We start from the raw sequence: 22,399 nt of genomic DNA, 5'->3' as shown, positions 1-22,399 counted from the left end.
TGGTCATTCTAGCCTGCTGGCACTAGGGTACAGCAGGTTTTTGGCCTCAAGATCTCTGGTTCACCCTCCAAACGTTTCTTTAACATCTAATTCCCTAACAGCTTCCCTGTGCAATCAAAGTCATCCACATTGTCATTGTGCCAGCTCGATCTGGAGGAGAAGATAAACTGGGGGAGCCAAGTGAAAAGGGCAAGGGCTCAGAAAGTACTGGTATCAGGGAGAAGGGAGCAGCCCTGCACTGCTCTCCACCACTCTGCTGAAACCTCAGTGATTCCACTCATTAGATCAGCATCTGCTGCCATCCCAGCGCTGCCATCTGTGCACTCATTTCCCAAACCCACAATCCCAACTGGAGGTTAGTAGGTCATGGACATAATTCTCTGCCCCTCCTGGGATGAGAGGAGACTCGGTTCCAAGCAGCAGGAAGCACTGAGAGCCCCCCTGTTACCCATCCTGACCCTCTAAGGCCTCTCCTGCCCCTGCCCCTTTCCGAGGGCAGAAGCAAGAAGTGACTGGCACACCTACCCCAGCTCTGCTGATGGGCAATTTACTGATGAAAGAATAATAATAATAAAATAAGGACACCAGCTTCAAGAACAGCTAGACCAAGGATCAACATCTGAAATGGTCTCAACAGGAGAAGTTCAATGAGGTTCACAAGAGGCAACTGAAAACACAAGGAAGGGTTCAGAGATGAAAATCCAGGTGTTGGTTATACTGACAGTAGAAGATAAACCCCTGTTTACATATTCAGAGAAATGCAGAGCTTTAGGATGGCTTGTTCCCACACTGTCCAACAGATCTGCATCAAGTGTAATCCAAAAAGGGCAGCTTTGCAGTGCCAACCATCACATCCCCAACTCAGCCCTTCTCAGCTGGAGAAACAGCTCTGGCTTCAAATCAAAATGTTTCTAAATGAGATTTTTTTCCCCACATGATAAATTCCTTGGACTTTTCTGTCCCTTAGCAGTTTCACGTGAACACAGGGAACAGAATTAGGCAAAGCATTAAGGTGGCTTAGGTAATTATAGTGGCACATGCTATCATCAGTTCAAGACACAAGATTAACACAGCAAGCCCCAGTTAAAGCAGGGCTTCCCCACACCAGGCAAGGAACCAGCCTCTTCTTTGCTCTATCTAAAACATAAACAGCCTACCCTGAAAAAATAGGAATAAAGACCCCATAAAATCTTTCCCAAAGGCATCTCTGCTGGTACTGAAACACAGAGGAAGTTTCAAGCTGAAGCTGAAGAACCACTTTCAATCTACCAAGTAGACAGTTACACACCCTGTGGCTCAAAAATACCATGTGAAGGTTATATTGAATTATTTTCTTCTACATCTACATGACTAATTGTGTCCCCTTGGGCCAAGGGAGATTTCTAAGAGAATTGCCTGGTCAGGAAAAAAGCAGCAAAGACCATTCTCAATTAAGGAAGGCTTAGTCATAGATCTAAGAAAACATGCAGTTAATTGAGGCAGAAGTGCCCAGTAAATTAAAATACTGTTTCACTTATACCTGCACCAAAACCAAAGGATTTTGAGACTGAAGCTGCTTTACAGGACATTTCCTCTGTTTTGCCCAGACCAAATTTGTCAAATAACTCCTGCTATTTTACCTCAAACTTTGCCACAATTAATTTAATATTAACCAGCTGGGGTTTAGGAATTTAACCCCTCTCCCAAGACCAGGCTACAGCTATAGAAGAATCTTAACTTTGACTCACCCCAAAACTATTTCTATCAGTTCTTGAAATTATAGAGAAAACTCTGAGGTGTGGCAGGAGGGTGGCAGCATTCGGGTGTGAGAGCCAAGAGGGCAGCAAGAAGTGTTTGTACTTCTTATTCAAATTCATTTTTTCACTTCAGGGCTGTGGATCTCCATCACTTCAAGTTGACAACAACCTAAGTGGAATTGCTCAACAGCCCTGCTGTCTGCATTGGTGTCATTGCCATGGCAACTGCTGGGGTTGTTTTTTAAGGATGGGAAGAGTGGAGGCAGGTTTTAAAAGCTCCCTGAAGAGCTGGCACTGTGCCTTTAAATGCACTGCCCCCAGGGACAATCCTCACCAAAAGCCCACTATCATTTTATCATTTCTCCATTTCATCCCCCCTTCCTCCCCCAGGAGCTGCTCCTTTCAGACACATCCAGACATGGCTGAAGAATTCAGACCTGAACAATTTCATCCTGGTCTCTGCACAGGTGGAAAATTCTCTCCTCTACAGCCACAATATGCCATGCCCAAGGCACTTGGGACAGTTTGAGATGGCACATGACAACAGACTCCCTTTCACTCCCCAGTACCCTCTGACATCATCACAGTCCAGGAACACTGAAATCCTAGGAATGCAAGACTCCTGCTAGATCCTCCAAGACACCTGAGGCACCCAGCAGCCTGGCTGCAGCTGGGGGGGACTGACAAACACTGAGTGACACAAGCACTGCTGGAGACACAGTGCACAAGGAACAAGTCAGCCTGGAGCAGGGAACTTTGGCCTACACTACTGATTTCTTTTGAGGAACCATGCACGATGGCAAACACAGGCCTGTGTGCCTACAGGCTTTCTGCAGGTGCCTGAGCCATGCCCAAATTTAACCACCAAGTGCACATAACTCATCCAGGGACAACTGCTCCTGCTCCCCAACCCTCACTCTGAAAAACAACTTCAGAAATTACCCTGAAGAGAAAAAAATCCCAACTCCCAGACTTTTCTAGGCTGGAAAAGAATAAATCCCTGTACCTGAGGCACTCAGCATTTGTCTTAACAACCAGATTACTTGCTGGTTTTGTGTTTGGGAGCCTCAGGACACACCTAAGGAGAGAGGAAGTTCAGCTCTACCTTTTATGACGCCCACCAGAAATCTGGAATTTGCAAGCAAATAAAAAAATCCAGACCTGACGTCCTTTCCAAGCTGTCATGAGCAAGGAAGGAAAGCTCCATGCTGTATGCTCTGCATTTACCTAAAGGAGATGGACGTTCAGTGTAAGGGAAGTGCAAAGGGTTTCAGACAAACAGAAGAGCTTGTAACAAGCCTTGATGTGATTGGCACGTGCACTAGTCAAAGTAAAAAAGAAAAAAACTCACAAGTTTAGGCAAGAGTTGTTGCAAAAAGAGCATTTTTTTAAATTAGCTGTCCAAGTGAAAGCCTGCACTCCAGCCAAGAAGAAAAGGAAAGCCTTTGGCTAGGGTGATAGGTCACATCTAGACCCAACCTCGTATCAGCATGTCCCTCCATCCTGCTCAAGTGCCTCAGTGGGAGGTGGGGGCTTTGCAGAGAGGCCACAGGAACAGGAGGAATGCCATCCTGACCCTCTCCTAGAAAAAGAGCTGGAGTAAAGCAAGGGATGAAGGCAGCCAGCTTTAGCTGCTGCTGGAAGCACCCCTCCAACACCAGGCTCTTCTCTGTCACTCCCACACCTCAACAAGTCCTGACTGCCCCCACTGACATCCTCATGCCTTCACACTGCCACAGGGCAGGCTTAGATTAGATATCCTGGGGAAACTCTTCCCTGTGAGGGTAGTGAGGCCCTGGCACAGGGTGCCCAGGGACGTGCATACCCCTGGAAGTGGTTCAAGGCCAGGTTGGACAGGGCTTGGAGCAAGCTGGCTAATGGAAGGTGTCCCTGCTCATGGCAGGGGCTGGCAGGAGGTGGGTTTGAGGTCCCTTCCAAGCCAAACCACTTGAGCCTGTGGCTCTCAGGCCCCGCCCACCGTGGAAGCAGGGTGGGCAGCAGACAGCAATGCCACCACTGCCAGGATCAGTGTCTCTGTGCATTACACAAGCCCTCCTTGGCAGGCTGGGAATGGCAGCACCAGGCTGTGTCAGCACCTCCTCAGCTGCCCTGCCCCAGCCTGCCTGCCCCAAGCACCTTCCCATGGCCTTTCCCATGGCCACAGCCAGCTGCTCCCTGCCAGGGCTCCACCGGGGCCAGCTACGCAGAGGGCAGTCTGCAAGGCAAGCAGTAATTAGCTCTGTGTTTAACTCACCTCTGCACCTGCACTGCAGTGGACCCAAGCACTACTGGAGGGGCAGAACAAGGCCTGTTTCAACTGACCCCAGCACCTGGGACCAGTCCAGAGCCTGTCTTGCAGTTCTCAAAGACCAAAACAGCAAAATTCCCTTCTACTCACAGCAAAGTCTCCCTGACCACTTTTTCTCTACGTAAAATGCCAATACAAAAACAACTGAGCCTTGGTCATCCTGCCTGGTTTTTGTCAACTACTGTCAGTGCTCTCACTGAGGTGAGCTGAGGCTAAAAGCTTTTGGAAAATCCCATCCCATATCTTGAAAAGTCAAGAAAGAAACTGGATGGCTGAAAAATCCAGTAGCACGAACAGAAAGAGAACTCTTGGCACAGCCCTGACTGTGCTGCATCTGCTCTGCTAAGTAGGCTCATTTATTTCCATCCTGTAGCTCTCTCCTGCTATTTATAGCACCTGCCTTACTGAACTTTCAAGGTAGACACCCAGCTTGAGCACTCCTAAAGAGATGTCTAAATATCCTTGTTGAATTAATTTGATCTCTTTAAGAATGGACCCTTCCAGTCAGACTGGCACTCCTCACTGGAAATCACAGAATCACAGAATGGTTTGGGTTGGAAGGAACCTTTAAAGATCTGCTCATTCCAACCCCGTGCCATGGGCAGGGACACCTTCTACTAACCCAAGTTGCTCCAAGCCCTGTCCAATCTGGCCTTGAACACTTCCAGGGATGAGGTATCCACCACCTCTTTGGGCAACCTATCAAATGGGACATTGTCCACAATAAACTCTTCCAGCAAAGCAAGCACTCCAAGCTGGGAAGCAGGACCAGGAATTTACCTGCTTCCAGTGCAAACCTGATCCATCCAGCCAAAACCTCACCTTCACTGGGAGAGATGCACTCCATGTGGAATGGCAGCACACACCTCAAACTGCACCTTAATGGAATGACTCCCTGCAAACAGGAGAAGTTCTCCTCCAAAGCCACATCTGAGGGCTCAAGAGAGGATTTTTACTAAAACCCTTAAGAAACCATTGCTGCTGGGTGCAAGAGGAATTCTCTGAACCAACTGGAAACCTTTAAAAAGCTCTGATATATCATCCTTCCCCTCTCTCCTTATACGGGTCCTCTTATCAATGCTTTTAGGTATTCCACAATTTAGATCCTGCAGTTATATTTATCTACATGGCAGCATTCTGACACCTGACAAAAATCAGGTTTTGCTCTCTTCAGGGCTGCAAGTGCTAGGAGAATTCTATTCCTTGGCAGGAAGAATTTCTCAGAACCACAAGGGGTTTTAAAAAGTCAGTAAAGTATTGCAGCACCTGGGTTTGGGCCAGGGAGGTGAGCCAAAGTGACTTGGAGGACAACCAGACAATGAGAAAAAAACCCTTCCCAGACCAAGTGGGAAGATGCATTTCCTTATGGGAAAATCTCTGCCCAACAGTAGTACAGAATGAGGAAGAGGGAAATGGACTCAGAGAAACTTCCTCTGCCTTCCTCGTTCCTCCCTTGTGTCATCCCTTGCAAGCAGCAGCAAACTACACCATCCTCTTTGTGCTGACACAAGCACCAGCTGACCCATGAGGCAGAGCCTAAAAAGCCTTTCCTCCTGACTGGCCCTAAATGGAAACCAAGGCCAGGGGGTTAAAGGAGGTGCTTTTAGACCAGAGGTGCTGGGATGTTTCACCTGGAAGAGGATTTGTCATCGTCTGCAGTCCTGCCTGAGAAGCAGGGAGTGAATGCCAAAGTTCCCTGAGAGCAGAGACAGCCCCGCAGGCCTGGAATGTCCTGAAAGGGCTCTGCAGAGGGAACATTGCCTTCCTGCCTCCTCCTCAGTCTGTCAGAGTATCCCTGTCTGGATTTGTGAAGGAGGCATGGTTCCCAAGCAGTCATTTCCTTAGGATAAAACGTATCTGTACACGTTCCACCTGCCCAGCTCTCTCCAGATGGGAGAGCTGAAGGTTGTCTATAACTACCAGAGTTTGGCTTGTTTGGCTCAGCTGGACACAGGCTAAAAAACATATAAGGGCTGACATTTCCAGACTGCACCAATTCCCAAACACAGAGGCACAGCTAGACTGGTTTGGAACTGGAACAAAACTTTTCTAGGGAAGACTTGCATTTCTGGACCTGTTTATTCTCTTGCTGGTATCAATGGACATGTTCCATCAGGTTTGGTTGCTGCAAGCAGCCTGACCCTGTGAGTCAAACCCAGACTTGGTCTAACTGCAGAGTTTTCATCCAAGAAGCTGAGAAATCATTTTCAGGTAAGATACTGAAGCTTAGGCTTGTGGTCCTCAGGAACCACAAGCCTAAGATCAAGAATTCCATGTTCTGCATGTTCTAAGATCAAGAATTCCAAGTGATGCACCAAATCACAGCAGGCGTAAGCTTTTTACTCAGGAAGAACAAAGGTCTCTATATACAGGACAGAGAAGTTGTTCCCTGAACTTCTACAAATTATTTTAACAACTAGATTATTAAAGATTTTGTAAATCAAGCTCTATACACTTGTATTAGAAGATAAACTAAATCACCAGTTTACCCAAGCTGAACTGACAGCTTCTAATACTGGCCAAGGTGATAACTGCAAAATCAACAAAGAGAAGGAGCTCTTTGTATAAATTAAGGATCTCTTAAACTGAGACATGATGGACCAAAACTCACAGAATTCGAGATTTCTTCATGTCAGACCAAATTTTGCTTGTTTTAAACCCCACAGCCCTCACACCTATTTCAGCTTCTGATATTCCACACTCTCTACTGACTGCCTTAAATACTGCCTTAAATACATGTTCATTTCAGCTTTCTCCCAGTTCCATTAAAATTGCTGGGCAATATTTCCCAGCTCTTATTTTCTAAAATTCCTTCAAAACTGAATTTGAGCCACCCACCCTTCGATCAATGCCTATTATGGGATGAAGATTAAAACCTCAGGGTTGTAATCAAGGTTTCTTGCCAGGATTGCCAGCACTGGACACCAGCCTAAGCTGGTACATGCTGCCTGGAGAGAAATGGGCTTCTGTCAGACACACCTGTGTGACACAGCTGGTGGGGAGAAAAGAAAGGCATCTCAGAAAGCAAAAGAAAGGGTGGGGAACACAAAATTCAGGTCAGCTCTGAAGACAAGAGTTTCAGAAGAGGAAAAAGCCCAGGGATATGAGGTAACTCGTAATTCAAGACAGAAATCTGAACTGCCCCTCTCCTTTACAGAGCTCCAAGCTACATGAGCCAGCTCGTAAAAAGATCTGGCCACCAGCATGAAACAGCAGGTCCCTGCAAGGACCTGGAAAAGTATCCAGATACCTGAGCTGGTGAACAACAGAGAAAAGGGCCCAGGGATGGGGATGAATGCTACTGCATGGGACACCTGGAATATTTAGGCAATTCCACTCCAAAAATCTGCAGTGCAAAGAGGTCAGGGTGGAAAAGCCTATGGGAAAACTGCAGATGGAAAGTGATGGGAAGACTGCATTTTCTTAGATGCAGGTGTAAGTGCAGATAAGAACATATTACTGCATAGAAACAACAGAGGAGAAAAAAACACCACAAAGCCCTCCTCAAATGACACAGACACAATGATGGGCAAAGTGAGAGGCAGGACATGAAAACCTGATGGAAGAAATGGGTTTTCAAACACAGGCACACTTAGCCCATGGAATATGATATCTCCTAGGATATGATACATTCAGAAGGAAAAAAGGAATTTCTACAGGCCTGGTCACCTGCATGTTAAAGAACAGAGGTGTAAACATAAAAATTAAGTTGAAAACATTTGAGTTCTTGAAGGTGGGTAATTACATCTTTTAGTATAAAACCAACGCTCCTGGTCTCTGAGCATTCACAAAAAAACCTTTTTTTGCACAACCAGGGAACAAGAGCTGGGAAAAGCAAATGGAATCTGTGACTTGCCTTCCTTTCCAGGTGCTGTTCTCTGAAGATGGTAACCAGGCTAAAGACATGACTGATCTGCCTGCCCCGTGTTACTGTCTCTATCTACAGCAACTACCCAGCAACACGACTTCAAAAGGAGAAATGAAGGCATTTCTTCAATCCAAGATGCAGTTGTATGGATCTTTCACACAGAAACAGTTTTTCCACTTAGAAATGAAGCTCCAGCCATCTGGAATTCGCCTGAATATTCTGAGCTGTATCACATCCTGGGCTGCCCTGCCATACTCAACCCCATCAGCCTTCCCATCTGCCCCCTGCTCCTACCAAAGCAGCCATCTCCCAGATTTCAGGACAAGTTTGTGGCCAACAGAGGATACAGTAAAGGGAAGGCAACCTTGTGACAGTCTCCGCACAGTGATGTCACCAGCTAAAGGTCACTGTCCTCTGCTCAACAATTCTGGTGGGAACAGAGGCACATGGCATCCAAACCAGACCTCACCTGCCTGCCAGTATTTAGATATTTAATCCCTAAAGACACTCACACATACAGCAAAGTTCTATTTGAGTCTTCGTTTTGTTTTCAAAACCTAAAACTGGTTAATTACCAAAGGGAAAGAAGCTGTTAGCACTGCAAGTCAGTGACACACGAGGCTGAAACCATGGGGTGCTGGAATTCCAGAGCGTGTGCACGTCCCAGAGCCAGGGCAGAAGCTGCAATAGATCTACCTAGGCACTAGTCAGTCTTTGCCCTTGCTTGCTATCTCTTTACACACAGTATCAAATTGCTTTTCAAACATTCAGCCTGTTCTTGCCTGGCATCCCTCAAGGGCCAACTCCGGTGATACAGAGGGATGAAATGTCTGCTCTGGGCTGTGCCTTTTCCGAGCCACAGCAGCTGGCTAAGACCACTCCAACCCTGCAACGTGAGACCATTGTTTTCATGGGTCAAGTTTGGTCCTCCCTGAGCAGATCCCTAGGAACAGAACATTGTAAGGACTGACTAGTGGAAGCAGTACTCACTGAGTGGCTTGAGGATGCTGCTGCTTGTCTCATCAGCGTTTTCCACGTCCGATTTGTCCGAGTAGTTCTCTGAGATTTTCTCCTTTTCTTTCTTTTCTTTGTGCCCAGCTCTTCTTCTGTGACGCCTCCTCCGCCTGTAGCTCTTCGGCACGTGGACCCCGATGTAAATCGTGTGGTGACCTGGGGAACACAAGCACACCAACATGAATTTCAGCACTGGGCAGTCTGGCCACCACGGGCCAGCACAGGTCATGCTGCCTTTCTTTCAATCCCAGCATGGTTTGGGTTGGAAGGGACCTTGAAGCTCATTTCATTCCAAAACCCTGCCATGGGCAGGGACACCTTCCACTAGCCCAGGCTGCTCCAAGTCCCGTCCAGCCTGGCCTTGGACACTGCCAGGGATGGGGCAGCCACAGCTTCTCTGGGCAATCTGTGCCAGGGCCTCAGCACCCTCACAGGGAAGGATTTCTTCCATATGTCTAACCTAAACTTCCTCTCTTTCAGTCTGAACTCATTACTCTTTGTCCAATCCCTGCTTCACTCCAGAAGGCAAGTGAACCATCTCTCTTAGCTGGCCTAATGTTAATTAGTCCTGTTTTTCTTGCCTCCAGATGTGAGCTTGGAGCTCTGCAGCTACCATTTGGGGAAGTATTTTTATCCCATCATTTCTGAGAGCACGTGCCAGTGCAAGACTCGGAGAACTGTTGTCCTTGTGACTCATTTAAATACAAAAATAAACCCCAGAGAAGGCCATCACACTCATTTTGTAATATCAACCAGAGTGCTTTTCAAACACATTTCACACTAATTTTCCCATTTGTTTTACCAAATACACTGGCTGAACAACTACCTCATGCCAAGTGATTCAGTTAATTGAAGAGCTTAGACCAACAAAATCTACATCACTTGACAGTGCAGTCCACTGTATAACAAGTGTCAAAGTACCATGAGGTACCTTACACAGGTGCCACTATAGAGGTCCCATGCTCCAAGTACCATTCGGGTGCTGTTATAACACAGCAGAGGAGGAAGGACTACTCACACAAGCTCCTATCAACTCCTACTTGACACTTTCTAAAATAAAAATTAACAAGCAACAGAAGAAGTGCCAAATTTCATATGTTGGCTGTAAATCCCAAGGAGGCCCTTGCACTGAGACTGGGATTTCAAACTAAAGCACTTCAACTACACTTGCTAATGGTTGTGCCTATTTGTGTCTGATAGAAATGTTCTCTTTTCAGGGCTTTCTGCACTTCTGCCAGCTCAGAATGAATATCCTGTGCCTACAGAAAGCACTTACATGTCGTCTTCTCTGCCCAGATCATTCAGACACCTCACTGTAAGCTATAAAAGCAGCTCTTACAAAAGTAACTCCTGAGAAATGAGAGCTGAATTCTGTACTTTGGACCAAGTTTGGTTTCCCCATCCCAGAGTGGCCGAATGAAGAGTTTTGGATGAACAGACTGAGTAAACAAATTCATCTGAATAAACAGCCCACAAACTAAACACGTGTCTCTAATTCCTCTTTATGATAAATCCAGTCTTGGCAACTGAATAACTGAAAATTCAGGCACAAAATACTCCATTTCTGTAACTAACTGATCTGCCAATGAAAAACAACCCTGCATTTGCCATTTCAAATTCCACACACTCCTGAGGCCAGCTGTGAGGCTTTATTTTGCATGTTTCAACCTTTATTTTGCATGTTTGCTCATCTTGTTCCAGCCCCTGCCATGGGCAGGGACATCTTCCACTACAGCAGTTTGCTCCAAGCCACATCCAACCTGGCCTTGGACACTTCCAGAGATGGAAGAAAGAGGACTCTGGAGCTGAGCAGGGTTCAAACTCAGGCAGTGGAACAGTGACAGAACAGGGTCCTGTGTCTGCTGCCTCTTGTCAGAATGGCCATCTCTGAGGAATGGGATCACAGTGCAGAGGGAAAGGGCAGAGGCACACAGACATCTGCAGCAAGACCTGCCAGACTGACACGTGAAGATCCAGTTTAGCTCTTGCGTGCCAAAGGAAACCCAGAAAGCTCCTCCAGCCACTGGAAACATCAGCTTTAACGTGGCAGATGGCCTGAGCACTGCACAGGGACAGGGAAGGGGAGATCTTATCTGAGCACGAGCAGGAGCTGGAGGGTGGGGGTGACCCCAGACAGACAGGGCAGTGGTAGCCCTTCCCAAGGGACTCCCACACCCAAAAGCCTGATGCAAAAGGTATCTGTACTAAACAACATGCCCCTTTGAATCATTTGAATTCTGTAGTCAGCTTGATAATAGAAACACATCACAGTGAGCCTGCAGTCTTAATACTTTAATATGCTGCCAACAGAACTGGACAATCTCTTTAATCTTTGGACCACGTGTGCACAGCACAGATTTTGGTAATATGAAACTCACTCGTATATACGCAGGCAAACATCTGCATTACTTTGCTGCTTTCCCCAAGTCTGAAGGCAGAGACTTATTTAATGTTCCTTGCTGTGCCCCCACCCCCCCCCCCCCCCCCCCGACTGTTCAGGGAAGCCAAGCAAGACATTTTCCTTCTCCATGTACTTGAAGTGCTTGGCATCTGTTTATATTGTTCCAAATGCTGAGATAATCTCCTAGGCTCCCTTCCCAAAGCGCCGGGGAGGAAACAATTGACACATACTCTCAATGCTCTGGGCTCCTGGGACATTTCCGACTCACCGGGGGAAGCCAGCCTTTCCCATGAGAACCACTGCCTGAGAAACTCCACGTGACACACAGGCACCGCAAGGATCCCAGAGCTGGGGAGGATGGGAAGCACAGAGCTGAGCCCTAAACTTCTGGTAACCCAAGCCTGCTCTCTTGCACAGCCAGCACAGCTCCTCCTGGGGGGCTGCTGCCACGTTTCATCCAATTATTAATAAAACAAAAAGCAGTCATCATCAGGGAGGTTCTCCTGGAAAAACACAGTTGAAACCACATCTTTTGCTTTACTAAGACCTACTGAAGAAGAGCAGTTCATGATTCAGCACCCAGATTTGGAGTTTGGGCACAGGAGACTCCCTGAATCAGTTCTACTATGAAAACCCCCTTATGTATCACCCAGCTGAGGTTCTGTGAAATGCAGCACTCCCTCCCTGCCTGCAGGAATATCTGCTCATCATCATCATCATCAAGGCTAGGTTGGATGGGGCTTGGAGCACCCTGGTCTAGTGGAAGGTGTCCCTGTCCATGGCAGAGGGGTAGAATAAGATATCCTCAAGGTCCCTTCCAACCACAACCATTCTGAGAGATCACTTTATTATGATCCTCTCTATTTTTTTGCACTAGCTATTTTTTTAAAAAAGGGTACTAGGGAATGGTTTTTGCTCAGCCAAACCAAAACTCAGTCACTTGGAGACAGGAGCTGAAAGTTATGGGATCAAAGGATAAAGTCTGCCTGCTGCATCTAAGAAGGAATCCTTTCCACATGACTGGATTCTTGAGACTCAGAGCGTGGTAAGACCAGCTCATAAAGAATCTCACGCTGGCACCTCAGAAGAAAACAAGATAAAAATCTAATATTAAAAATGTATAAAGGACTGAAAATAAGCTGAGCATTAGCAGTTTTCACCCAGCCCTTGTTTATCCCTTGAAAGACTCCTTTGCAAAGAACAGGGAGAGTCACATTAAACCTGATCAGACTGCAACAGGCCCATGTGGTTACAGCTGGCCACAAAGCCAAAATCTTCCCCATCAGCTCTGGCCAGATATTTTGGGCCACCTGAAAAATGGGCTTTGCTCAGGATGCCCCAGCCATGTCACTTAGAGGCTTATGGCATGGGGTTAGAATGTGATGACCCTGAAGGTCTCTTCCAAGCCAAACCACTCTGTGATTCCATGAAAGGTGGGACCTTCTCAGCCCATTTTCACAGCCCAGCCATCAGGCTTATTCCCAGGTGGAATGGAAAGCCTCAGGTAGCCCCCCACCCCGTGTAACATCTAGAGATCTGCTCTGCAGTCACACCAGAGGGGCCATGTGCTTCATCATCAGAAGATGGCACAGTTTTGTGCCCAAGGAGGTGTCAGCACACAGCCAAGCCCACAGGGACACAGCCAGGATCACAGCCAGGTCAGTGTGCTTTAGAGCAGCTGCTTTTCCAGCCTGGGGTTGGTGCAAAAGGTGCTTCTCATTGTGTGTGAGAATCAAAGAAAATTAACAGCATAAAAAAAGCCCACGGCTCAGAAGGACAAATAAATCAGGGGGATGATCCATTTTAAAGGGGAGATACTAAAAGCAGCGCTAAGGAGGTCCCAAACTAAGCCCTGCTTAGTTTCAAATCAGCTCAAGAAATAAGAACAAAAGGCCACGCCGTCACGTGCCGGCTGCCCTTAGCTCTACCTGGTTGTAGAGGGCTGTACAGGTGCTGGCAGCAGCAGAGGGGCAGGATCTGCACCCCAGCCAGCTGCACCTTCCAGGACACAAGCTGTTCTGCACTCCCAGGATGGGAGGCACAGCCAGCAGGACACCCCATGCTGGAGAACTGTTTACACCAGCTGTGGCAGAAACAAGGAACACGAGGACCTCCCCCAGCACGGTGCAAGAGCCATGTCCTATTCCCATTCATGCACGTGGACAGACACTGAGTTTCCAGGGAAAACCAAACCATCATCAGTCCTCCAGACAGGCTGCCCAGACACAGTCCCCCCAGGCTCACCCAGCAGTCCCCACAGGGTTTTCAAATCATGCTGGTACTCAAGTGACCGATTTTCCATGCAAGTAAAAATCCATCAGTCAGGGAAAAGGCAGAAGGATTCACCGAGCGCTTTGTGGAAATCTGAACAAAACCGAATGCACTACTTGGAGACAGATCAAATCCAAATCCCTTCTCCTATAAAGAACAGTAGCATGCAATTAACCAATTCTTCTGTGTTGTGGCAGTTTGCCAAGGAAAAGGGTCAGCATGAATCCATCAGGCGATGGGAACAACAACCAGAAGGCTGAGTAGCAGGTTCACAGACCTGTGATAAATGCCTCCTGATAAATGCCATCAGGAGATGAGCCTGCCATGAGGGAGAGACAGCAAAGGGCAAAACATAAAACAGAGGCTTCAGGAGACACAATCCTGAGCTACTGTGCCACAGAAAAAGGGGAGAAGACATTACAAGATTAGAAACATCAGGGATCTCTTCCAGTCTGCCAGCTCCAACAGAAGAACCCCAAATTCATGGCTTAGATTCAAGTGAGGATCACCATCAGCAAGGAACATGCAGTTCCTTAACCAAACGGGGAACTTGTGCAAAGGATCATTTAATATCTTTGCATTACTGCCCTTCACCTCTTAACAGGCAGTCCTTGACTGAAATGCCTATGAGGGCAGGGAATGAGCTGTGCAGGGAAACACGGTGTGGAAATTGGAGACCTTTTTCTCTTTTTCCGTAACATCAGGCTTCTAGCACTCCAGTATCTTCAAAAAGCATCTAAAGCATTCCCATGTAACAAAGCTATAGTTAGACAGAAGGGAAGTCTACCTAGCCATTTGCCTAAAGCTTGCACTCCTCTGTTCCAAACAGATGATCCATGACCCAGACTGGACCTGCCAGATTCCTAACAAGATTCAGAGGCCACTCCAGCAAAGCATGTGTAACAGGTGAGTGAGATCTGAGCAACAGGACGGCTCTAAAAGACAGAGCTCACATAAATTCAAATAAAAAATATCTGAACAGGAAAATGAAATAAAATAAGGTCTTCCATTTTCTTCCTGAGGATCCCAGAAACCCTGCTTGTGTAGATGGAACAAAATCAGTCAGGGGGGTGGCGGTGAACAAAGGGGTGGGCATTGTTCAGACAGAACAATGAGCATGTGGTGGGGGTATTCTCCCTGAGCTTTACATAAGCCACTGCGAGACTCTTACCCACAGCCCCATAAGCTGCTTTTCTTTCTCTCCTCTTTGGAGCTGTGAGAGGTTATAAAAGCCACTGAACCTGTCCTGCTGTGATCTGATCTAATCTGGCCAGAACTGCTCGGCTTCAATGGAAAGAAGAGTTGAAGAAAACTTGAAGAATGGAGGGCTCTGAGGAACAGGGCAGAGAAGGGGATCTGTGCTGGACTGTTGGATTTAGGTCTTGGGAAGCACGGTACCTTTGGATTTCTGGCATCCTTTAAAATTATGTCCCCTTCCAAAATGCTCCAAATGACCAGTCAAGAGAACTCATCTTGGCTGAAAATCTTTTCCTATTTCCATCTCATTAATTACCAAGACTGAATGAATTGAGCACCAAGCTGTACTTGACACACTCACGCTCACAGGTGCAGGCAGGATTCAGAACCTGCTCCAAGAGAAGTAAGAGCTGTGGTATGATGACTAAGGCATCCCAAGCTGCCTCCATTCTCTGGGAAAAGCCTCTGCAAGCAACCCTCAATTCCAAGGCTGTGGTTTGATTGAGACAGGAGTCTGACAGAGGGCCACACTGCAAACAGAGTGATGCCCACACAGAGGGGCCCCACGCCTCCCCAGCAGCACAGGCTTCCTTCAAGGAGTGCAGGAGGTCCCTGTGCCCCCTTCTCAGTCTCTGTTTCAGTCTGGTGTTTGCTACCAGAGTAGGAACATCACCAGAAGGAAAGGAGGGGACAGGGCTCCAGGAAGGCTGGGAGGATGCTCAAACCAGCGAGCTACAGCCCGAGCACCAGTTTCCAGGTTAAGCCCAGCTTTGGCAGTTCTGGTATGAGAAGCACAGGTAAGAGAGGGAACAACACTCCAGTGTTACCTAGCCCCAGCTCAGGCAACATGACCAACACATTTTGGGTTACCTTTTCATTTTAAATCCAGGAAGGCTCACAAGCCCATCTGGGATTCACATCTGACAAATGAGCAAAGGCTGTATCTGATTTTCAATCTCCATGCTGAACTGTTATATCCAGTGTTACTGTACCTTAAAAAAGAGCTGTTGGGCAGAGGAAGATGGGAGCAGACGGTCAAACAAGCCTAGACCTGAATCCTGATTGAAATGGGAGCAGTTGCTCCCATCCAAGGCTGCAAGGTGCCACGTGAAGGCCACCTTTCTAGCTGGCATGGGCCCCAACAAAACTAGTTTCACTGCCAGGTCAGAGAACTGATGATAGTTTCCAATCAGTTGGACTTGATGATCTTAAAACTCTGTTCCAACTTCAATGATTCTGTGATTCTAAACTGACTGGAGCTGGGAAAAAATGACTCACTGTCAGAATGGTATGGAAACCCATTCCTTCACCTCCTGCTCAACACATGCTGGCACAAAACTTATCACCACTGCAGAGCAACCACCACCTTTCCTTCACCAGGGGCAGACCATGCCAGCTATTGATTCAGCTGCTCTTACAACGTTTTCTCCACTTCTCGTGCCGGCACAGCCAACTTATCACTGCCTTAGGTAAAGTCAGTTATCAGCCTCTGAACCCAGACTGCAGCTTTTCTCACTGAGCATGGAGTGGGTGGCCATCAAAAACCTCCTCAGCCCACCCAGCACCCTGAGAGCTAAAGCTGATTGCTGACAGCACAGCAAGGACAGCGACATGACCAGAATGATATTCCATGCAATGACCTGCTGGATGCTGCCAAGAGTAAGCATTCTCCTGAAAAGTGCCATGGGGAATTAAAGCTGGAAAGAAAAGAATCTGAAGACCTGAAATCTTTCATCGGGGTGTTTCAAAGCTGGGAAGATCTAAACCACCTGTCTGGTTTTTACTTAGCTGTGTGGAGCAGCCCTGGGTTCCAAACTCCACCTGCCTTCCCAAGTTCACAGAATCACAGAATGGTCAGGGTCAGAAGGGACATTAAAGCTCACCCAGTTCCAGCCTCTGCCATGTGCAGGGATACCTCCCACTATGCCAAGCTGCTCCAGGCCCTGTCCAACCTGCCCTTGGACACTTCCAGGGATGGGGCAGCCACAGCTCCTCTGGGCAACCTATTCCAGGGTCTCACCATCCTCACAGGGAAGTTGAGCCAGCTGCTGTTTGGAAAGAGCACAAAGGCACTGCTGGAGTCCTCTGAGTTTGGCTTTTGCAGGAGTAAAGCCCAGTTCAGTTTTACTGAAGCAAAACACAGCCTGGTTTGCTTCTATATATAAATTAAAGGTACCAAAGAACATTCATGAGCACATTCTGTGATCAGATTTTACCTGATTAATTTTTTAATCACATTTCTTTCAGAAGCAATTAACGACTTTGATATGAAACAGGTCATCTGGTTACTTCTGAAAACGGAGGAAGGTCTGCCTACAGTCACAGACCAAAAACAGAGGGCAGGGCTGAGAGGAGAAAAAGAAATCCAAGTAAATGGGCAAACACAGCTCATTTTTCCCACTGTTGGCCTGCTGTTACTACAGGTAAAGATGTTCACAGTTAGCTCTGCCCTTTTAACCTCTCTCCTCATTGATCCAACCATCAAGAACTAATCTTGGGCTTATGGCATCACACAGCTTTCTACCAGCAAAGTGCAATGACACAACCGGGTCGAGAATAGAAAGCAAGGAGGAGGAAAGTGCTAAAATGGAACAAGTAGTTATGGAACATTGTTACAAAATCCCTGGGTTAGCCTCTCTGCAGAGCACAACAGTAAATGCCACAAGGATAAAAGGACCCAGGAAAAGTTTCCCCTAACAGCATATTTTCCTGAATTCACTCCCACAGCAGGGCTGAGAGGTGCTATCAAAACCCTTCATTTGCCCATCATTTGGAAGGCAGGACAGGTATGCTGCTCCCCATTTCTCTTAACACATGGACCTGGGGCACTCCTCAGACTTTGCAGTGGAGTCATCGGACTTCAAACCCAGCATCCTCCACCCCACCACAGAGCCAGGGTGGCAGCGAGCCCGGGGGAAGTTCCACTCAGAGAGCCAAGAATACCTTATCTCGCAGGATAAGGTGGAGCTTTACTTTTCCCCTCTTGCAAAATTGGTTATTAAGTAATCTGTTTATGTCACACATACCAGCACTCCTCACAGGGGCATTACAGCAGCACAGTGTTACTACCTTCAAGGAAAGGAACATGCAGTGCTCTGAATGAATGGGAAGGGTCCTCTCACACAGCTCAGGGCAGTACCTCTTCCTGATTTCCCCCAGGAAAGCCAACTGGTACCTGCTTTCCTTCATGCTCTGCCCTAGACCTGGGCAAATCCCCTGGCTCGCCAGGTCATGTTTCTGGGCACTTCCAGCCAAGCAACTCCTCCTAACTAACATGCACCGAATCCACCACCGAGCCCTCTCGTGGATCCAGGCAGCAGGGAGGAGCTGGAGTGGAGTAATTTCCAAATGTCAACAGCTGATATCACAGCAACACATTCCAGTGTAGGACCAGGGTGAGGTGCCACCTGAGGGACGGACTAAACAATCCCTGGAAGCAGGCCCAAGGGACATTCTTCTGTCAGGTATGTACAGTTTCTGTTAACACAAGGGACAACTGTCCCACCCTGAAAATGTCTCAATGCCTTCCCGACCAGAAATGCCCTTTTTTACCCCTCCTTAAAAAGCCAAGTCCTTCCCTCTCCCCTGCAGCACTGCATAATCAAATTGGTGGGTGAAGTGGTTGGAGTTGCTATCTCCATCCCACAGACATAACCTGTGGGCATCACTGACAAAGTGAGCCACGTTCCTCTCTTCTCCCAAGGAACACACCAAAGAGGGATGCTCAAAGCGACACCTTCAAAATTCTGTCTTTGCCTCTTTGAACTCAAAGCAACTTACAAAGCAGCAAAAGCAGCCTGGTTCCAAGGCATATTATAATGATCTGCTGGAGAGTCCTTCCATTCTCTCCTGATAAAGGTTACAACTCCCCTTCCCCTCATAGAAGAGAAAGAAAGAGCCTCCTCTCCACTCACTTTCAGTGAAATTAAGTCTCTGGACAGACACTTGCCTCCTTTAAAACACCCCCCACTGTAAGTGCAGGAATCTAACAGGGACTTAAAAGCATCTGCACCAAGCACCAGCCAAAGGTCTGGCCCTTCCACTGGATCTCACACTGACAGAAGGCAGGGTTAGATTAGATACTGGGAGGAAATTCTTCCCTGCGAGGGTGGGGAGGCCCTGGCACGGGGTGCCCAGAAAAGCTGTGGCTGCCCCATTCCTGGAACTGTTGGACAGGTCTTGGGGCAACCGAGTGGAAGGTGTCCCTGCCCATGGCAGGAGGCTGAAACTGGAGATCAGCTCCAACCACAACCACTCTGTGAGCGTGCAGTTGATCCCACACATGCAGACCATGACTGCACCCGGGGTGCACACTGAACACACACACACATTACACAGATCTATGTGGAGAGACAGATGTAGCCAAGGACACACAGAGAACTGCAGAAACATTGAGGCTGGAAACATGGAGACAAATAAGATCTCTCCCAAGTGCCAAAGCCTTTAATGCCTACAGGCACTGCTGCAGTGCCCCAGATTGCCAGGCACGCCAAGAATTCCAGGCTGTCCCACTCTGCACAGAGCAGAGCGGCTGAGCAGCAGCTCCCTGGCTGACCCACCCATGCACCATACGTGCCCTGTGACCCTGACAGATGCCTTGGCCTTGGATCCTTAGGAGATTTAGCTGGGCTGCTCCCAGGAGCCTGGCAGGAATCACAGGCTGCCTTCAGCAGGCCCAAGGGAATGAGCTGGCTGCACAGCCCCGGGGCTCTGAGGAGGCTCAGCCGAGCACTCCAGCTCCAGAGGCTGTCGAGCACAATCAGAAGCGCTTGTTTCACCTCCGCTCCTCATTCCCCCTGCGAGACAAGCTGAACCAAAGGAGGATATCCACATCAGAACAAAGGATATCAACACACCACAGCCACAAACACTGCTTCAGGCAGTAACCACATCCCCTGCAGACAGTCAGAGGGACCCTTCTGTGCTCATCACCAACCACCACTTGCATTATTCTCCTGGAGCATCACGTGTGGCCCTTGCACCACAAAACAGCATGTAGCAACATTTAAGACAGTAAAACATAAAAAAATTATCCTCTCTCCCTCCTCAAATGTTTCTGCTGTGCCAAAGTGTCAATTATTCCACAAGCAAAAGGCTAATACAAACCTGACCCTGCAGACAGCAAACAGCCTCATTAAACCCAATACGATGATTTATAGTGGCTGAGCACAGATTACTTCATTCCAGACAGGAAGAAAACAGAGGTTTTTTTGGTGCAAAGGACTGGCTTGGTTTGCTGGAAGTGTTCTAACTCCTCTTTTTAGAGACTATTTCCTCTCCTACTGCTGGATCCTTTCCTGTCCATTACTGGTGACAATGACATGGCTGTAACTCTACACCTTTCAACACATTCTCAATTGAAAAGCCACAGGCATTTGTTTGCAAATAAAGAAGTTAGAATAAAATTATATCCTGAAGTCAGGAAGGGAAGGATAGCTCTGCAAGGTGAATCCTCTCCCTTCTAGGTAAAGTCCTACCCTATTCTACTCTTCTCCCCTACTAGTTTATCAAGCCCATAGACAATCAATCCTCAGAAAATGAGGAAAAGAGAACTTGCTGCCATTAACTCACTTCTATCAGCTTCATCATTTTCCAGGAACAAACTTGAAGTAAACTCCTTTAAATTCCTTTACCTTTGGGATTTCACAACATTTTTAGTTAGTGAGAAAACAAAAACACTTCCAAGGGAGGCCACTCTTTCCCTATAAAGTGAAGAAACTCTTTTCTCTGTTAAAACGTTCTCCTTCAAGGGAAAACCCTTCTCTTCCTGCCTCCCGAGCACAAAGGATAACCCAGGCAAATGTTCACTTCCTGCCTTAAGTCCACCCTGACACTTGGTACAAATTCTGCTGGTTTTCCCACTTGGCTTCTCCACCTGCCTCCGGATTTCCACGCTCAGGACTGCAGCGCTGATAGGCAAGCACTCAAAACTCTATTGCAGAGGAAAGCAAAGCAAACAGCTCTGGTGCTTCCCAGCCATTATGCAAGGCACAGCAAACAGGACTTCGGGGGAAGTGGAAGTGTGTGCCGGCAGCATGCAGCGACGTTCACTCCCCAAGTGAAATGAGGATTTCTCTAAAAAGTCACTTCCACCCTGACCAAGCGTACCTGTGTTTCAGTCAATTTTAGGACGAAATACTGGGCAAACCAAAGGCACCCTAGTTCTCTGCCCTCTGGCTGTGCCCATCCTACACACAAACACCAAAGCAAAGGCACCCTTCCTCCCCAGCAGTCCAAGTCTCTTACCTTCCACTTCTTCTTCATCACATACATGTTTAAGGAAGGAAGCCCCTCTATCCAGTACTGCCTCGTCCTCCATCCTATAGTAATAGAAAAGAAAAAAGGAATGCTCAGACTTCTCCTGGAGCGAGCTGTTTGAACCAGCCCAAGTCCTGGGCAGGTTAACTTGCAAGCTGTTGTTCATGTTCCTGTGGGCACTCCAGTCCTCCTTCCAGTGCCTGCTGTTCCTTCATAGAGCTCCTTTCACATGGTGTTCGCTTTAAGCTGGCCTCACGTAGCTCCAATTCTGACCTTGAGAGGACATCAGTGGTGACAGGTGTGAACAAGGTAATCCCAGCTACAAGTCTTTGGGGGCTTTCCTGTTTGTTGTGCCTGCCTTTTTCCCCGCCTCCTCTTTTCTCCAAAAAGGTACAGCCACACGGGCAGGCTTGGGGCTGTCTATGCAGGAACTGAGAGTTGGTGGGATGGCAGTTTGCCTCTGATGCCGCCCCAGCAGCGCAGGGAGGGGAGCAGGCACACCCCACAGGGCTCCAAGCACAGCCCCTAACAGCAGCACAGCACACTTGTCTGCTGGGAGCCCGGCTTTGTGTCACATGTTGGCCTTACAGAAATCTGACATATGAGGATTATCCCGAGACCGAGCTACAGTAAGTCAGATCATCACAGCAGTCATTTATGTGTGTCACCCATTCATTCATCCATTTGGGGAAGGGTTTTAGTGGTTGCCCTCCTTCCCCTCCCCTTTTCTCTCCACCTCTGATCTGCCTCTGTGGACAGCAGAGACTCCTAATTCCACGCTTCTGCCATCGCCGTGCTTCGGCAGAGCCGCCCACAGCTCCTGCTGCTGTGGTTCCCCCACAAAGTCAGACCCTGCCTGTGTTCCGAGGGTACATCTGCAAATCCACTCTTGACAAGCAAATGCAAAAATAATAAAATAATAATAAACAAAATTGGAACTGTGTTAAATAATCTCCTTAGAGGCTAAGTACACATTTGCCGCTCACTACTGGGCAGTCGCTTTCTATCCTAATACAGCTGAGACCAAGCTGGTCACTTGTTTTCATACCAAAAATCAGGCATAAAACAACACCTTTTCCTTATATTCCCTCAGGGGAATAGGAACAAACTTGGTTCAGAGTGAGACAAGGCCTTCAAAACTTCCTCCCATCCATATTCCATTCAAGATCCTTCTGAGAGCAGTAGCAGCAACACCTGCAGATTATTTTAATGGAATATTCAAATTCAGGAGGGTATAAATACTGAACAGATGAATACCAAGAGTCCAGAATGCCTTAGGGTGTCTACCTTGCATGCCAATGCCTGGCTACCTAACTAGAAAGTAAAAAATAAGACTCAGCCACAAA

At 47.7% G+C, this 22,399-nt stretch overlaps 1 protein-coding gene across 3 annotated transcripts in view; it reads right to left on the bottom strand.

Annotated features, from left to right (window-relative positions):
• Positions 1–22,399, bottom strand: part of SLC4A4 (solute carrier family 4 member 4) — a 140,374-nt gene that overhangs the window by 76,334 nt on the left and 41,641 nt on the right. For all 3 annotated transcript variants that reach the window (XM_059843563.1, XM_059843565.1, XM_059843564.1), the window contains 2 exons: positions 21,042–21,115; positions 8,903–9,082 (listed from right to left, as the gene is read on the bottom strand). In XM_059843563.1, coding sequence (XP_059699546.1) covers positions 8,903–9,082; positions 21,042–21,115 — 254 coding nt within the window. Of the gene's footprint in view, positions 1–8,902; positions 9,083–21,041; positions 21,116–22,399 lie in introns of those variants that run through there.

This window comes from Haemorhous mexicanus, chromosome 4, assembly GCF_027477595.1.
Source record: "Haemorhous mexicanus isolate bHaeMex1 chromosome 4, bHaeMex1.pri, whole genome shotgun sequence".
NCBI classification, from domain to species: Eukaryota; Metazoa; Chordata; class Aves; order Passeriformes; family Fringillidae; genus Haemorhous; species Haemorhous mexicanus.
This window is presented reverse-complemented; position numbering and strand designations above follow the sequence as displayed.